Below are 17,957 nucleotides of genomic sequence, written 5' to 3'. Positions count from 1 at the left end.
AAAAGACATTACATTGCTAATCCACACTGAACATCCAAGTTTGCTCTCATTTGCCACCCTTGACCTGCCATTGCTGCCAGTTCCAGCCCTGGAAACAGGTTCTACCCCTGAACACAGCTATGTTCACTAGTACAAAGTGACCTTTGTTTGAGGTTATTACCAAAGGAAGCACACTGTGGGATGGAGCCAGGGAAGTCATGCTCCCATATTATCCATACACCTCCTAGCACAATGGGGTCTTGGTCTATGATGGAGGTTCCTAGGCACTATGGCAATACAAATAATAAATGAATATTCACCTGCACCACCACTCCCTCCAGCACTCAAGTAATCTGCAAGCCTCAAAATATCAGCTCTAGGACCTATTAATGTGGCTCAGGAAGTATCTATAGAATTTGATTAATCTATCATCATCTGCAAAAGTATTTTCACCTTGTTTACCGTACCTTATTGTAATCAAGCTTGCCATTGCTGTTTACATCAGTCAATTTAGTGATGGCATCCACTTCCTCTACAGTCATCTTCTCCCCTCTCTGTGATAAACAATTTAAATGTCAGTTCCTACTAAAGAACATTGTTCACCCACATTAGTGGTTTGAAGACTACACAAAGGAGAAAGGTATACTTTAACATTCTTTCCAGCAATCTTATCTGCAGCACATTTACACTGATCTTAATTTGAATCCCCAGAATAGTGATCAGCATTGTAAATGATATTTTATATTTGAAACGCTACTAAATACTTTGAAGATGAATAACTAAATTCATGCAATTTAAAGATCCCATTCTACAAGCCCTCCATGTTGATCAAGAGATTTTTAATCTGCTCTAATCCATGTAACGAGATCAGCACCAGTGACAGCATTTAGCCACCCAGCTGAAAAACGAGCAGAGAGGGGGAGAAAATATTGTAGATTTTATCTCTTCTAATTAAAATAACAAAAGCAGTAACAGTATCATAATGTTTAGACATGAATAAAAATATAATCAGATTTAGGTTTAAGGCTTTTAATAAGTAGTAAATAGTTTAGCGGAAGTTTTAGCTAGAAATCTAAAATGGTGGCCACGATGATGTCATACTGAGAGAGAGAGAGAAACAAAATGGAGGTGTTAAGAAACTGACCAACAGCAGAAAGGTAGACTGGAGTGAAATAAAGGTCACTCCTAATACCTGAAGGGAGGGGTCACTTAGGTGGGAAGGAAGATCTCAAGGAGCTCCAGCTTGAAGTAAACAAGTGAAACTAATTAGCACATCGGACAACTGGTATGTCGAAAATGATATCACTTCTGGGAGGGGTTGCTGAGGGCTGTTGACTGACATTAAGAAAGCAAAAAGGACAAAAAGTGTATATAAGACTGAGAGCTGACAGGCTTGAGTGTGGGCAAACGGATGGTCGGGAGAAGATGACAGCAGAAGCACAAGCACAGAAGGATCTTAGACAAGACAGAGGGATCTGACCAAGAAGGAGGAGAGGAAGTATGACTCTTCTAAAAATAAGGAATGTATGGGTATGATTGTAAATAAAGCCGGATGCTTGCGTTTGAATGACCTCCTACCCAACCCATTCTATGATTGCCTGATCACAGCAATTGAATGTTAATTTGTAGTAGTTTTATTGAGTGTGTTATTGTAATGTTACTGTATACATATGTACAAGGGAATTGTATGTTATATTGTGATACATTTGGTATTTTAATACAACATTGTATTAAGGCTTTATACATATGTATGCAGGGTTTCTTTCTCCCTGCCACTGTCTTGACCTGCTGCTCACAAACTGGGAAGAATTGGTAGGGGAAGTAGAAGTGGGTGGTAACTTGGGCAGCAGTGACCATGAGATGGTCGAGTTCAGGATCCCGACAAAAGGAAGAAAGGAGAACAGCAGGATATGGACCCTGGACTTCAGGGAGCTGATGGGCTGGATCCCCTGGGAGGCTAATATGAGGGGGAAAGGAGTCCAAGAGAGCTGGCTGTATTTAAAAAAAAACCTTACTGAGGACTAAGGAACAAACCACCCTGATGTGCAGAAAGAATAGCAAATATGGCAGGAGACCAGCTTGGCTTAACAAAGAAATCTTTGTGAGCTTAAACACAAAAAGGAAGCTTATAAGAAGCGGAAGATTGGTCAGGTGACTAGGGAGGAGTATAAAAATACTGCTTGAGCATGCAGGAGTGAAATCAGGAAGGCCAAAGCACAACTGGAGTTGCAACTAGCAAGGGACGTGAAGGGTAACAAGAAGGGTTTTTATAGATACATTAGTAACAAAAAAAAGGTCAGGGAAAATGTGGGCCCCTTTCAGAATGAGGGAGGCAACCTAGTGACAGATGATGTGGAAAAGACTGAAGTACTCAATGCTTTTTTTGCTTCTGTCTTCACAGACAAGATCAGCTCCCAGACTACTGCACTGGGCAGCACAGAATGGGGAGGTGGTGCGCAACCCTCGGTGCTGAAAGAACAGGGTTCAGGACTATTTAGAAAGGCTGGACATGCACAAGTCCATGGATCCAAGGGTGCTAAGGGAGCTGGCTGATGTGACTGCAAAGCCATTGGCCATTATCTTTAAAAATTCATGGCGACTGTGGAAGGTCCCAGATGATTGGAAAAAGGCAAATATAGTGCCCATCTTCAAAAAAGGGATGGAGGATCTGGGGAAGTACAGGTGGTCAGCCTCACCTCAGTCCATGAGAAAATCATGGAGCAGATCCTCAAAGAATACATTTTGAGGCACATAGAAGAGAGAAAGGTGATCAGGAACAGTCAGCATGGATTCACCAAGGGAAAGTCATGCCTGACCAAGCTGATTGCTTTCTATGATGAAATGACTCGCTTAGTGGATGTGAGGAAAGTGGTAGACATGATATACCTTGACGTTAGCAAAGCTTTTTGATACTGTCTCCCACAGTATTCTTATCAACAAGTTAAAGAAGTATGGGTTGGACGAATGGACTATAAGATGGATAGAAAATTGGTTAGATCATCAGGCTCAATGGGTAGTGATCAATGGCTCAATGTCTAGTTGGCAGCTGGTAACAAAGGGAGTGCCCCAAGGGTCGGTGCTGGGGCCGGTTTTGTTCCACATCTTCATTAATGATCTAGAGGACAGGGTGGTTTGCACCCTCAGCAAGTTTGCAGATGACACTAAGCTGCGGGGAGTGGTAGATATGCTGGAGGGTAGGGATAGAATACAGAATGACTTAGACAAATTAGAGGATTGGGCCAAAAGAAATCTGATTAGGTTCAACAAGAACAAGTGCAGAGTCCTGCACTTAGGACGGAAGAATCCCATGCACAGCTACAGACTAGGGACCAACTGGCTAGGCAATAATTCAGCAGAAAAGGACCGTGGGGTTACAGTGGATAAGAAGCTGGATATGCATCAACAGTGTGCCATTACTGCCAAGAAGGCTAATGGCATATTGGGCTGCATTAGTAGAAGAATTGCCAGTAGATAGAGGGAAGTGATTATTCCCCTCTATTCGGCACTGGTGAGGCCTCATTTGGAGTACTGGGTCCAGTTTGGGCCCACCACTACAGAAAGGATGTGGACAAATTGGAGTCTAGCGGAGGGCAACGAAAATGATTAGGGGGCCACGTGACTTATGAGGAGAGGCTGAGGGAATTGGGCTTGTTTAGTCTGCAGAAGAAAAGAATGAGAGGAGATTTGATAGCAGCCTTGAACTACCTGAAGGGGGGTTCCAGAGAGGATGGAGCTAGGTTGTTCTCATTGGTAGTAGATGACAGAACTAGGAGCAATGGTCTCAAGTTGCAGTGGGGGAGGCCTAGGTTGGATATTAGGAAAAACTTTTTCACTAAGAAGGCGGTGAAAGGTTACCTAGGGAGGTGGTGGAATCTTTTAAGGTGTGGCTTGACAAAGCCCTGGCTGGGATGGTTTAGTTGGGGTTGGTCCTGCTTTGAACAGAGGGTTGGACTAGATCAATGTTTCTCATCCTTTTTGATAACAGGAACCGTCTTGCTGTCTTCTGCTGTCTTCCTAAATTGGGTCAGGGGGATCTCAGGGACTGGTGCCAGTCCACAGACAGGTCATTGAGAAACACTGGACTAGATGACCTCCTGAGGTCCCTTCCAACCCTAATCTTCTATGATTCCATGAAATGTTCCAAAGTGCACATAACAAATCATACTATGGAACTGTTAGTGTGCGGCAGCAAGATCCGCATGGCCTGCCCCCTTTGTGTGCAACAAGCTCTTGCACTGTAAATTCAAACTCCACCTTGCTATGCACTATGCTTCTAACCCTATCACAGCTTATATTGTGCAGCTTGATGAGATAAGAGCCTGAGCCCAGGGGTGTGGCTGCAGTAACGTATTTTTGTCATGACTGTAATGGAATCATGGGCACCATAATTATCAAACTTAAGAGAGGAAAAATGTTATTTCTGAACATGCATGAACGAAAGAAAACGTGTGAAGGGAGTATATGAGTGTGTAAATGAACAAACCTAACTAAGAGAGTTAATGAAACTGTCCCATATGGCTGCAAAAGACCCTTTCAAAACAGATTTGCACAAAAAGGTTGCTGGAACAAAATGAACTAGGCACTGAACTCAGTGAGGGCTATGTGCTTCCAATTCTGCTGCACCAATGCAGGACAAATAGGCAGAGTTTCTTTAAACAAAAAAAAAAGTAGTAATTATTTTTCTATTGACTCCTTCTACCAGGGGCTGGAACTGAGAGGAGCAGTTGGGTGAACACCCAACTTCAGGACTGTAAGGGGAAAAATAAGAAAGAGGGAGAGAAATTAGATAGTCAAAGAAGCATGACACTTAAAAAGAAATCATTAAAAAAAAGATATAGATTTTTCCCCCTACAAAACCAAATTTTGAATTATTTTTAACATCTTTTAAAAATGGTTCTTTTACTACACCGATTTTCTGCAAATTATAGCTCTATACCAAAATTTGTAATTTACCTTTCATGATACTTACTGTTGTAAGAATTTTATAAAGTTCAGTGTGCAAAATATATCCATCATTATTTGTATCTACTTTTAAAAATGCTTTGAGCAGTTCTGTTTTTGTAGCTGGTTTTTCTTTTTTTAAGATACTACAAAAATCATCAAAATTCAGTGTGGTGGTTTGGAGAGTCCAGTATTTATTAATCGTCTTCTGAGATGGATTTCTTCCAGCCTGTTGAAGCACTGCACAATAAAATATAATATCAACTCTTAATTGACACTGATAGCCAGAATATATATGGTTTTCTCAAAATATCCTTCAGTCAGTTCATAGGTTAAGACAGTTCTTTTTAATCCGATCAATTAAAGGCAAAAGTAGGCATGAATGATAAACCTTTGCTTAACTGCAGTAGCTGTGATATGAACGTAGACTCAATTCTGTGTTCCTGATTAGGGCTAGATTGTGGACCACCCTGCACACCCACTCTGGGAAGGAAGAAGTGCAAGGCTACCCTACCATGGGTAGCAACATGGAGGTCAGAGAAGCCAAACCATCTGATGGGGTACTACATCCCCACTGTGCATGTTGGTGAGAATAGACAGTGCCTTGGTTTCTTTCCTTCCCAATGCACCGAATGGCACAGAGGAGAAGTACACTGTGCCAAATACAGGGTTGGCACAACATATTCCTCCTCCTCCATAAAAATTCACAAACTGAATTTTCTGGTTCTAAGTGCTACTAGAACTATGTGCTGCTTCATACATAGGGATGTGATAAAGCCACAATTTAGCCCTTAGAATCTGTTGCGTAGCTATCTCGTACTTGTGTGCATAGAACCACTGAACTCAGTGGGACTACTCACAAAAGTAAGACCTGCTGGATCAGACCCTCAATCAGGCAAAATACCCACTGACTTCAAAGGGAGATTCCTTCCCCTGCAAAAGTAATAAGTGTGGGATTTGGCCCACTGTGTATAATCTGCAGGCGATAATATAACAGCCTGTTTCTTGTAAAGCCACATATTACTCTGGGCCAGATCCATCTATTGAGGTCAATGAGAGCCTTCCCATTTACTTTAACAGGAATTGGGACAGCTTCTCAGTGCACAGTCTACCATAAATAAGTGGTAGCTTTATTTCTGTAAATCAGCCAAATAGTTCAAATTATACAACATGAATTTCAAATGTAAAAAGAAAAATAATTTCCAGTAAACTGTTAGATGGTATTATTTTACCACTAATAAAATGAAATAATAATAAAAGCCAATACGCTGTCTGCAACATGTCCCACTGCTCCTGTACATAGCAGTCACAGAAGTTGGATTTGCTAATTCTAGCTAGCTTCTGAAAAATCTTTGTTTATATTAGGCTTTCATCAGTTTATAATGTGAAGGTATTATCTTAAATTCAGGCTAAATTCCAATATGCCATCTATATAAAAATATGTCATAACTGCCTACCCCTTCCAGTGAATTAGATGATTTAGGAGAACTCTCTAGCTAGTAGTTTGATTGTAATCCAGAACTGCAATGACCAAGTCTTTACCAGCTCAGAGCTGTTCAGTAACCTATCTGAAATGAGTTGGTGGTATCATCACAATTCTTAGCAGGTGGTCCGTATACAGAAAGAATCCCCAAAGAACCTATTTTCACAATTGGCACCTTTGTTGCTAATCTAAGGTGCGACCCCTAAAGACAAAATGGGCACAGAAATTTCTGCTCATTCTCCTCTACAGGTAGTTTCTCCAAGAAAGAGTGGAGGCTGGTGAATATGGGATAGCTTGTGTCTTTAAACATGTGCCTCTCGGGCACATAGCAACTGTTTTGGCATTTCTGTTTCAAGGTCAGCTAAGGAAGGGCAATTATTCTCTGTGTGTGTTGTTATGTGGATAACACAGTCTCCTGGGCTGTCAATCTAGCACCCTTCATGAGCTGAGTATTTGTTTATATTTTTAAAAATGTTCCTCGATAAATATACTGCAAGATGCTGCTACCTGTATTATTTATAATTTCGGGGAGATCAGTGATTGCTAGAAACATATCTCCCAAGTCCATATTTTTGAAAGATCATTTAGATCACATCTTTTAAGTATGTTTCTTTAACAACTGAATTCTGCTAAATGCCTGAACAACAAGATTGGACTTCACATTATAGTACATTCAGTGAGTAACTACAACTCCTGTAACTGAGGTTTTGCCGGAGCAGGCTCTAAATGAATAGCATAGTTTGTGTTATTAACCAAACATCATGTAACCACAGATGCTTCAACATCGACACCACTCATTTGATTCTTTGCCAGGATTTATGCTAAGCTTTTAGATAAGCCTATAATGACTCTTAACACTTACAAGTTTAAAAGAAAAACAGTTCACACACAGCTCTGAGAAGACCGAGAGCCTGAACCAGTAATTGCCCTTTCTTAGCTGACCTTGAAATCAAAATGCCTAAACACTTGCTATGTGCCCAAATGGTATATGGATAGAGATGAAAGGCACAGCATATATAAAAGAGACGACATTTGTTCATACCACTCTTATTTTAAAATCCACATGATCTGAAACCAGCATTAGGATGTTATACAGGGGCTTCTATCTTAACCCTGACAGTCTGCATAAGACTGAGTCATATATTGAATAAGCATGCTTGTTAGACCCAGTAGTTCCCCTGGTGGTTCGCGAGGCTACTACAGGAGGTCCATGGAAAAGAAAAACAACATCCTCCTCACCAAGGAAACGTACAATTTCAAATAAAACTAGTAGCATGTGGTGGTCTGCAAAATGTTTGGAGGTTGAAAAGGGGTCTGCACACTCAAAAAGGTTGGGAACCACTGTGTTAGAGAATGGTATTTCAAGTACTGGTATTCAGAGAAAAGCTATCAATCTGAAACCATCGGAGTACCACAGCAAGTACACATCAGCTTACATGCTAACTGGCTTCCTGGTGGAAAGCTCACATGTTATGGACTGAATTAAGATTAAAGAGAATGAAAGTCTGGAGATAATGAATTTTATGCAAGGAAAAGAGGAGTACGATGCCCCTAAATATTCTGACTGACCATATTGTGTCTGAATGCATTTCTATTTATTTTTTGCTCGTTCTATGATTACATAAACTCAGCAGTCTTATAACAAACATGCCATTTCCCTCACACCATAATCTACAACTGATAACCCCTTAGTGAGCAACACTGCAACATTGACAATGCCAAGTGTTCAAAAATCGTATTAGCTTAAAAATCATGAGATTTTTTTTTTTTAAATAATAGATTTGGGTTCTTTTTATTTGCTTCCTGGGTTTTTTTTTGCTTTTTTAGGGTTCATGTTTTCAAGCTTTTCTCTGCAACCATGAAGGCTAGAAACTTTCATTTTTAAAAAATAAATAAGCTAAGCTTCTCTCTTAATCATAACACTCCAGGTGCTGGAGCTTTAAGACAAACACCAAAAACGGGATACATGATAAAGTTGCAAGAGTTGGCAACATTGACACTACATTACCTTAATGGAGTTCTAGCTGGCACTGTGAAACCTATTCCAAATATCCATTTAATAGAATAACTAACTAATTAAAATATTTTAAAGTAAACCAATTCTCAGCCCCTAGGCCAACTTATAAATCATTCTTTTAGCTAACTTACTGTGTACATTGGTCATTTTCATAGTTACACCCAATAAGATTTGAAACCTCCAATTATTTTTAAAGACATTTTCTAAGCATTATAATTTTCAGTCAAGTATTTATACATACTACTACTAACTGCATTTACCAAACCAAAAAGATACACTGTTGGACAGTTGACTAGGATGTCACCTAATCACACAACCAAGTAGAATAATACTGATAAAAGAATAAAACATCTGGACTGAAACCTATGAAATTGAGAAGTACTTTAACTTAATGTACATTTACATTTTACAAAATTAATGTAGTTCTTATGAAACACTGAAGTCATCCATTTATGCACAGAACACATTCCATATAGGCAAGGAAAGATTTTCACAAACCACACAGTCAGTGTTTCTCAACACTGATCTGGGAGACCATCTCTCAGGGTGAAAGGGCAGGTCAATCTCCATCTTTCATTTAACAACTTTTCTGATGAGCTGCAAACCACTGTGCCAATTAATGCCAGTTGCCATGGTGATTTTCTGTGCTAGGGACACTTATCCACTAGAAACTGAACTGAGCCCAACTCATTTTAATTTATCACTTGTCAGAGAGAGGAAAACAATTTACTGCAAAATGTCACAACCACAAAGCACTATCCAGGCCCACCTCAAGTAGGCAATGATGCCACCATCAAATGTGGTGCTGTTAAACAACTCACTTAGGCCTCCCAATAGCTGTCAGCTGGTATTGACTTTTGCTCATTCAGAGTGGTGATTTAGAGGTGAAAGGCTCTGTATATTGTTCCCACCTCCATGAACCATCCAATACCTAGTAACATAGATTAAGAATTTGAGGAAAATGAAAAATATTGAAGAAAAGTAGTTTCTATAAACTATTTGAAAAACTATTATATAATATTTTTAATAATAGGTATAAACCTTGGAAGAGTCTTTATAGCTACATCAAACGATGCTTGAAACCCAAACCCCACCAAAAACTGCATGAATCCTTAAAATAACTCCATTAAGTGTTGGGGTATTTCCACCAGTGAAATGCTGGCTGTTGGTTTGAAAATCAACTACTATAATCTTCACACACAAAATTCAAATAAAGAAAATTATCTCATTACCTAAACAGAGTTGTTCTTTTGATTTTATATTTTCTAAGCTGCTTTTAAAAACAGCTAGATAGGCTGCTCTGCAGTTCATATAAAAGGTCTCCTCATCAGAATACTGTAATTTCTTTGCTTGAGAACTTTCTGAGAGTATGGTTTTCTGACTGGAGAGGGATGCATTACTTCCAGGACTGCTGGCCATTCTGTGAATAATACAAACATATTTAAAATCTGTTGCTTTTGCTTTCATAATGCATAAATACATCTTTACTCCATCCTCTCAAGCACAAATTCACTTAAACTCTCTGTGAATCTGTTTCCCCCTCTATAAAATGGGGGTAATGCTACTTAACTGCCTTTGTAAAGTGCTTTGAGATCCGTGATTTTAAACTATGTAGGTGCTACGTATTATTCATTATACTGAATGCAAACACAGTAGCAAATTTTCCAAGATACCACACCCTACCTTAGCCAAAATTAGAATTAAGCCTTTAGGGCTTGTCTACACTACACTTTTTCCATAAAATTTCCTACTGTTGCTACCACTGGCTCAACTCATCTGTGAGTACAAAAAGTGGGAGCACTTGAATGGACAAGGTACTAGTGGCCTCCAGTGTTTTAACCACTGTTGTCTAGGCCTGCTGTGACCTCATCCACACTAGCTCTCCCATTATTAGTGCTACTTATTGAACTTACCCAGTAGTAGTAATGGTGAATTACTTTAGGGGAAAGATGCTGATGTGGAGACAGCCTTTTGGAAGTGGGAAGTGTGTGGAATGTGATTTTTCACCACTCTGTAAATGACTGCTTAAAACACAAAGAAACAGGCAATATTTTGCCAGAGATCAACTGATATAGAGATCCAGCATGGAATATTTGCTCAACTATTCTGAACCAAGGAGTGCAAATACTAGAATCCTAAGGAAAAACAGAATTTTGAGAGTCTGAGTTTTCGGAGCTGATCAGAACTCTAGCCACGGAGATACAGAGATCATACAAAGTGATCAGGACAGGGGGACCTTTATGCCCCTAGTCTGACAGACCTTAGTGACACTGCACAGATGTAAGGGTAACATCAAGAGGCCTGAACCAGAAATGAACCCCCACAATTATGTTAGGTGCACTACAAACAGAGCAAGATACAGTCTCGGACTTAAAAAGTTACCAGATTTAACACCAAATGCAACATGTAGGTGTAACATATATTTGGAGAGATCAGGGAAGGCAGGAAAAAGAGAACAGTGATAGCAAGATAAACATTGTAATTAAATGTATGTGTTAAACATCCTCATGTTGTATGGCATATATGTTGGCTTGTTTTGCAAGCTTCTTATTACTCGAGACTTGTTGTATCCGGAGACATATTCAGTAAGAGTAACTATGCATTGAAAGATTATACTCTGATGCCTTTTGTGTTGCTTTTACTACTGGGTTTTACTCATCTTTCCAAATCTGAAAATCTAGCAGAGTTAGATTCCATTAGGCTGATCAGTTCCATGCTGATTCAGCAGGGAAAATATACTGGAAAAAACCTTTTTTGTAGTCAAGATTAAAAAATAATGGTACAAAAAAAATTAAATTAATAAAGTAATTTCTCTGGTTTTAAGCCCAGCTTCAGAATAATTTTTTTAACTATAATTCCTTAAAAATTATATCTAATAGTAAAAACACTGTCAACATTTTACACACCTATCCTTCAAACATGTAAAGTTAAGCATATACATTCGTATCAATGGCACTACTTGGATGCATAAAATTAAGCATGGTATAATTGTTTGCAGGGTTTAAGACCTTAAACTACAACAGCACCACCACAAAACTGAATAAACCAGAGTGGGGAAAAATCCAGATTTTTTTTTTAAATAACTGAAATAATTCAAGACAATAACAGCTTTTGCTCATAAACGGCCAGTGAACTTTAAAGTGGTTTTCTTCTTTACCAAAGGTGATTAAGGTTTTTAGAAGGCCATCACAGAGGGACACTAAATTGTGCTGTACTGTTGGTCTAACAGCCTCTAACATTATTTTACCTAGCGTTGACTTCTTAAAATATATTCCCATATAATAAATTGAATATCTCAAATTCAACAACAAGATAATGGCAGAGGTAGGGTCCCCTTCAGGACTCATTGGATTCTTACTCAGGAGGGCTAAATCACTCACACCTTCTTGAGTTATATAGGTCTTTTCCACTTGGGAAAGAAAGATAATAATCGCTTATCATGGATGAAGTACCCTATTTATAATACACAGGCCGCCTACTTGACACTTTCATATTACACTGGCATTAGAAAGACCCCACAGGGACACAGTGATGCAGTCTGGTTACTGCAAACGGGTGTCACTATAATTAAGCACCATAGTTACACTCCCAAATTGAAAGTGGATTAAAGTCAAGGAGGAAAAGGAGAATAAATGTTAATTTTCCAGTAACTAGCTTTATAAAATATGAACTGTTGTTTATGCCCCTCAGCCCACTCATTATCAAGACATTTATTATTTGTGCAGCCGCTACACACAAAGGTGCTGCCAATATGTTATTCAAAGTTTAGTGTGCAAGTTTTCCAAGGGAACTGATGGAAGATCAGTGGCTTGGATCATTAAACAACTGGACAGATGATGAAGCAACTAAATATATATACATTAAGGGACAATTGTGCATCAGAGGAAGTGGGAGGGACTAGATGACCTAACAGTTTTCCCCAAGATTCTTGAGAAAAAAAGACTGAGGTGGGACCTGATAACAGTCTTCAAATATATTAAGGGCTGTTACAAAGAGGACGGTCGGTGATCAATTGTCCTCCAGGTCCACCAAAGGTTGGACAAGACGTAACCAGTTTAATGTGTAGCGAGGGAGATTTAGGTTGGATGTCAGAATTTTTTTTCTAACTATAAGGGTGGGTAAGCACTGGGACAGGCTTCCCAGGGAAGTTGTGCAACAATCCCCCCATCTTGGAGGTTTTTAAGAACAGGTTGGACAAACACCTGTCAGGGGGGCTCTAGGTTTACTCCCCAGGGCAGGCTGGCCTAGAGAGAGCGTCTAGTCCCTGTCCAGCCCTACATTTCCATGGTGACTATTCTAGTTTCTACCATTTCATCACAGGACAGGCAAACCTTAACCTAGCAGAGCTCACTGCTTCGGCAGCAGGACTCTCTCTCTGAGGAAGAAATTACATACAATGGTAGGGCTGGAAACCAACATTTCCAGCCCCTCCAGGGGAGCGAGGAGGCAGGGCGGAGCAGGGGGCTCCCCCAGAGACAGCGCAAGGGATCGGGGAAGGCGGTTGGGGCCCCCCAAGCTGACCGGGGTGGGGACTCCTTGTTTCGTACCTTTCCCTGCCCCGCTGCGCCGCCACGCACCCTCCCGCTCGGTACGACAACAACTCCGAGTAGCGGCCGCCCTCGGCCTGAGCCGAGCCGAGTCCCCTGGAGGGCCGGTGTTTCCAGCCGGAGGGGTTTGGGTGGTGCACGGCGGGCGGGAACCGTTGGGATTCAAGCGGAGCTCCCTGCGGGCCTGGCCCTGGCGGACTGGGAGCGGCTCGGCTCGGCTCGGCTCCTTCGCCCGCGCTGCCGTCATGCCGTAGGTAGCGGGCAGGGGGGGCAGCCGCGGGGGGTTTGGGGGTGAGAATGGGGGCGACGGGGCAGGAGCTGGGGCCTGGAGGGGATCAGAGCGGGGGGCAGGAGCTGGCGGCGAGGGATCAAGAGCCGGAGACCCTGGCACGGACTTGAAATCCCCTCGGGTCCCTGCGTGGCCCAGATGAAGCGGCTACTTATCTGCCTTTGAAAGGGGGTGTTCTGCATAACGACTCTCGGCTGAATGGGGATGTCGAGGAACATGGGGGGAAAGTGCCTGTGATTTCTTCAAGCCGGTGACAGTGAGAACATGAGAGCAGCTGCTGGAGATGTAAGAGTGGGCGCTGCTGGGCTGTTCCACCTACTCGTGGTACTGCAGGTCCCCGTGGACAACGTCTCTGGGCTTTTCCTGGCTGCCCTTAGAAGGGTGGATCTCTGCTATATGATGCTTCCACAGATTTTTTTTAAAACCCTTTTCTGTTTGAGGAGCTCTGTTTCCTGCCTGTCCTGTTGCTGGTAACTGCCCAATCACCACTCAATACCAGTGGAGAAAATGAATTGTCTTGTTAATTTCACTCTGCTGCTTAGCAAGACTGTGAGTAGCAACTGAGGCCCTGAAGCAGTTTACCTTCAGACCTGGGCAGGCAAAACTGCATCCATGTATACTCTGTTCACAGATAGTTGTCTTTGCAACTGTACGTTTCCTTTAGATTAGATTCCATATTTAAGGGAAGCTTAAATTCTTCAGTAATTGATGACTTAGGTCCCCACCATTTGCTAGTCAAGTCAAAGCTTCCTGTCAACCACTGGAAGTAGATTTCTTTAAGCTCAAATTATGGTTCTGGTCTAGAACCTGCAAGAGGAGAAGAGAGAATGACGAGTGTTGCTTAAATAATTTCTGATCTCACACAATAATTCAAAATTAGTACATTTCATAGGAGTTTTAGGATTGTACTACTTGAGTGCATTCCTCATTTTATTAGTTGCACATTGTCTAACATTTCAGTTTGAGCCTGGAAAATAGTAATGTTCTTTCTTCAAGCTTTCCCAGCTGGTATGCCTCTTTTTTCTTTAGTCCCTCCTGTTTTGCTAACATACATTAATATCATCTAGTTATTTCTCTACTAAGAGAGAAATAGGGAGTGTAGCAATGTGGCCAGTTGAAAAGCCAATTATAACTGAAAACGTTTTTAATTCTTATGTTGTCTTACTGTGACATCAGGATGCACTCGGCTAAAAATATTATAACCCACGGTTATACAAAAGGATGACAGATTTCCTCAGTTTAAATGCTGTTTTCACACTGGTATTCAGGGTGCAAACTAAATAAAAGATTATTTTTGGGGTATGGTTTTGTATTTTCATTAACAACGAGAGGTGTATTCAAACTAAAAATGTACCTTCCTTAGTAAAGTCTTCATGCTGTCATTACTTACAATAGGATTATGGTGTAGTGGGACTTGACGTCTGAGATTGACATGTTATATGACCTCTTTATACTTAGTTTCCTGCAATATAATCATCTACTGTACTGGCATCTTGTAAAACTTAATGTCTGTCTATATAATGAGTTAGTAAGGTTGAAAGTGTGTTTCAAAGGAGTCTCTAATACCTAAAAATACATTGTGATTTCCTCAGAATAAGTTTTTCATTAAGAGATACAGCCACTTCATCATGCCATCTATTCCTTCTTTATTTACTACCAGCTCATTCAAATACTTCTCTCCACTCATCTTCAACTTGTTTCTTTTATAATTTGCTTAAATACATGCAAAATTAAAAAACATCTTATTGTACCAGGAGAATGCAAAAATCTCACTTCCTTACAAAGGGCTAGATAGTGAAATCCATACTTTCTCTGCTGAGCAGTTACTTACAAATAGTTTCACCCAAGTAAATAGGTGTAATTTTGTAAATAAATGCTCACCAGTGTTAGCAAGAGACTCTCAATCTGGCATAAAGGGATTTTCCAATATGTTCTAACAAACTTAACTTTTTTTAGACTGAAATTTTATGTGTAAAGTACCAATTACCAACGTCTTCATATACCTACATAAACATACACAACCATCTACTATGCACCATTAAGAAAACAAAATGAGCTCTGTCACTGGGGATTTTGGATCAACTTGAGGGTAGGGTACAGGTAAATGAGCTTTTGTGCACTGTAGCTTCATGTGCTTGGTTTTTCCTGCCTCTTCCCTACTTGTGCAGACTGACATTTACTAGTATCCTGGTGCTGCAGTAATTTTGTCCAGCCATAGGAAGAAGAGAGTTGGAACTAATGCTGATGATGGTACTGCCTTCTATATCCTAAAGTAGTATGGGGTTCTAACTTCCACACGTTAGGTTGATGAAGGTTTCTCTCCTCTCCTCCATATGCATCTTTTTGAATGTAGGTGGGAGGGAGGGAGATACCTTTAGTCCAATGGGGCCTCTTTTTAATTTCTTAAAAGAACTTTGTTTCAGAGCTTTTAGCTAAGGAGAATGATTTGGACTTTAAGACCCCCAATCTTACATTATCCTGATTGAATGATAGTTGACATGTGATTTACCTGCCCCTCCTTAGAACATTGGAGGAGATATTAGCAGCTGGGATAGAATCTAATGCTTTCACTGGAAGGAGCAAGGCTTAGATGACCACAAAAGGCCAAAATTGTCATTATGCAGCCCTTTCTGATGTAGAAGTACTTACCTAAGAATCTGCCTCTACAGCTGCATAGCTCAAGGGATTTACAGAGGCTTCACAGGCCAACAGATACAAATTTGGGCTGTACAAAGTATCTGACAGATTTTAAACAACATGGGGTTGACCACTCCACAACGTTTTCTCTGAGAAATTTCCGAAATCCCTCTAATTTAGGATTTTCATGTAGTTTTTCATTTATCCTCATCATAAAGCTACCTCAAGTCCAGATTCTGCTGTTCTTTGGCTTCCAGCTCCTTTTGAAGTCCATCATAAAAACTTCCATCATAACACAGAATCATAGAAATGTAGGGCTGGAAGGGATGCCTTAGTATGACATGCAAATGTGTTAGCCCTTAGAGCACCCTTATAGAGGGAATGGTATATAATGTTTTTCTGCTGCCACTGGGATGGAAGATATAATGGAGTCTGCATTCCTTAAGCAACAAAGGTCACTATATTAAAACCAAAAAAAAAAAAAAAAAACCCACACACATTATAAAGAATTCCATCAAACTGTTATAACTTTGACTTTCCTTTGGCAAGAATTTTTTTTTTTAAATATAGAAAATGTAAATCTTACATGTTTATTTGGCTTTTTTTTAAGATAGAAATAAACACTATTACCTTTTAAAAATACAGATAATTGTAAACCAGTGTTATCTCACACAGTAATATTACATGAAATTAAAAATGCATCTTTAAAATATTATTCATTTTTTTGAATGCTTTCACATTCGAAACTCAAACAGTGGCACAGTTTAAACAATGGTATATTTTAAATGAGGTTATCATACTTGCTAATGAGTCAAAAAAGTGTTTTTAAGATGAAATTGTGCAGTTACAGTGTGAAGTAAATTGCATTTTCCAAAGCTTGTTTAATCTGAAATGAATGTGTAAGGTTCTTGTAGAATAACTTTAGAAAGATTTTCATAATTTTCTAGTTACTTTATATAATGCTTTAATGCTATTGTTTAAGATTTAAGAGAGTACTTAAGTTGCAGTTGTGTCTGGGTAAAATAGTCTTAATTTATGTTGACCTTTCTTTCCTTTGAGTATTTAGCCTGCATTCAATAAAATTTTGATGACTGCTCTTTAGAAGACAGCTGTACGATATAAAGTATTATAAATATTCAGCTTTCCTTTCCTAGTGTTGCCATTAACAGCTGGGCATCCAGTTCAGCAGAACAAATTTTGCAGAGAGAGCTTGGCATGTTCCTGAATCAGTATAGTGAAGAAGACTAGAAAACAGTTTCTTATGGTTTGGGGACTTGTAAAGACATAGAGCATCTGTTCCCCAGTTAAGTCATAGTCTAGTAGCATTGAATTATGTTAAGAGCTAAAATGATAGGAAGGACTACTTTTTTCACCTTGCAGTACCCATGTTTATATACGTAATACATTATTTCTACTAATGGCAAAATATTTCTAACACCTACCCCAAAGGTGTGTAAGTTAGAGTGCACTTGTGTATAATTATTTTAGTTATTGACATTTTGTATGAAAATTTTTTTTTTTTAATATAAAATCCTATGTAATATGACTTCAGTGTCTTGGATTGAACTAGTATATAATGGAGAGGTGAATGTATTTTAGTACAAACACTTGTGTTCCAGCTTCCAAAAAAGCAACCTTTTTGTCACCTGTTCTCTGATTCAGTTAATAAATTTGCTGTATCTGAGATTATTTTCCCTAAAGTAGCATAGAAGATTTAATGTATTCATAACTAGGAAAAATAATTCTTTTAAGACCACAGACAGTGGATCTTATTACTAGACATTTTGTATTTGAAGGAGTATAAAACTTATCTGTCTTTCTTTTGCAGAGTTAAGAGAGCACTGAAGTTGGAGGCCCTTCCAAAACAAAACGTAAGTATTCAGTTTTGTGTTTGGAATTCTATAGAATTTATATATAAATACACAGCACTTTATTAGGGTTATGTTATAGCAGGTTGGCTGACAGTCTACAGAAGTCTCACTAAGGAGAAGAAGTGACTGCTAAAAATCTTTGGCATGAAATTATAATTGGTTTTTGTATACATTGTCTGTCTATAAGTGAAGT

The 17,957-nt window shown here is 39.6% G+C and overlaps 2 protein-coding genes across 5 annotated transcripts in view; one reads left to right on the top strand and one right to left on the bottom strand.

Annotated features, from left to right (window-relative positions):
• Positions 1–13,118, bottom strand: part of EFCAB7 (EF-hand calcium binding domain 7) — a 40,535-nt gene extending 27,417 nt beyond the window's left edge. The window contains exons 1-4 of one of the 2 annotated variants that reach the window (XM_067535542.1): positions 12,968–13,118; positions 9,653–9,840; positions 4,949–5,160; positions 447–533 (exon numbers count right to left, since the gene is read on the bottom strand). In XM_067535542.1, the coding sequence (XP_067391643.1) occupies positions 447–533; positions 4,949–5,160; positions 9,653–9,839 (486 nt within the window). In that variant the 5' untranslated portion in view covers position 9,840; positions 12,968–13,118. Of the gene's footprint in view, positions 1–446; positions 534–4,948; positions 5,161–8,823; positions 9,018–9,652; positions 9,841–12,967 lie in introns of those variants that run through there. The other variant, XM_067535543.1, reaches the window with a different exon arrangement.
• The window catches only part of ITGB3BP (integrin subunit beta 3 binding protein), a 40,167-nt gene continuing 35,307 nt past the window's right edge, over positions 13,098–17,957 (top strand). For all 3 annotated transcript variants that reach the window (XM_067535549.1, XM_067535550.1, XM_067535551.1), the window contains exons 1-2: positions 13,098–13,217; positions 17,722–17,764. In XM_067535549.1, coding sequence (XP_067391650.1) covers positions 13,213–13,217; positions 17,722–17,764 — 48 coding nt within the window. In that variant the 5' untranslated portion in view covers positions 13,098–13,212. The remainder of the gene's footprint in view (positions 13,218–17,721; positions 17,765–17,957) is intronic.

Source organism: Emydura macquarii, unplaced genomic scaffold (genome assembly GCF_026122565.2).
Source record: "Emydura macquarii macquarii isolate MOO-44397 ecotype Brisbane River unplaced genomic scaffold, CSIRO-AGI_Emac_v2 contig_3506, whole genome shotgun sequence".
NCBI lineage: Eukaryota > Metazoa > Chordata > Testudines > Chelidae > Emydura > Emydura macquarii.
Note: the sequence above shows the minus strand (reverse complement) of the source record. Positions and strands in the feature narration are given on the sequence as shown.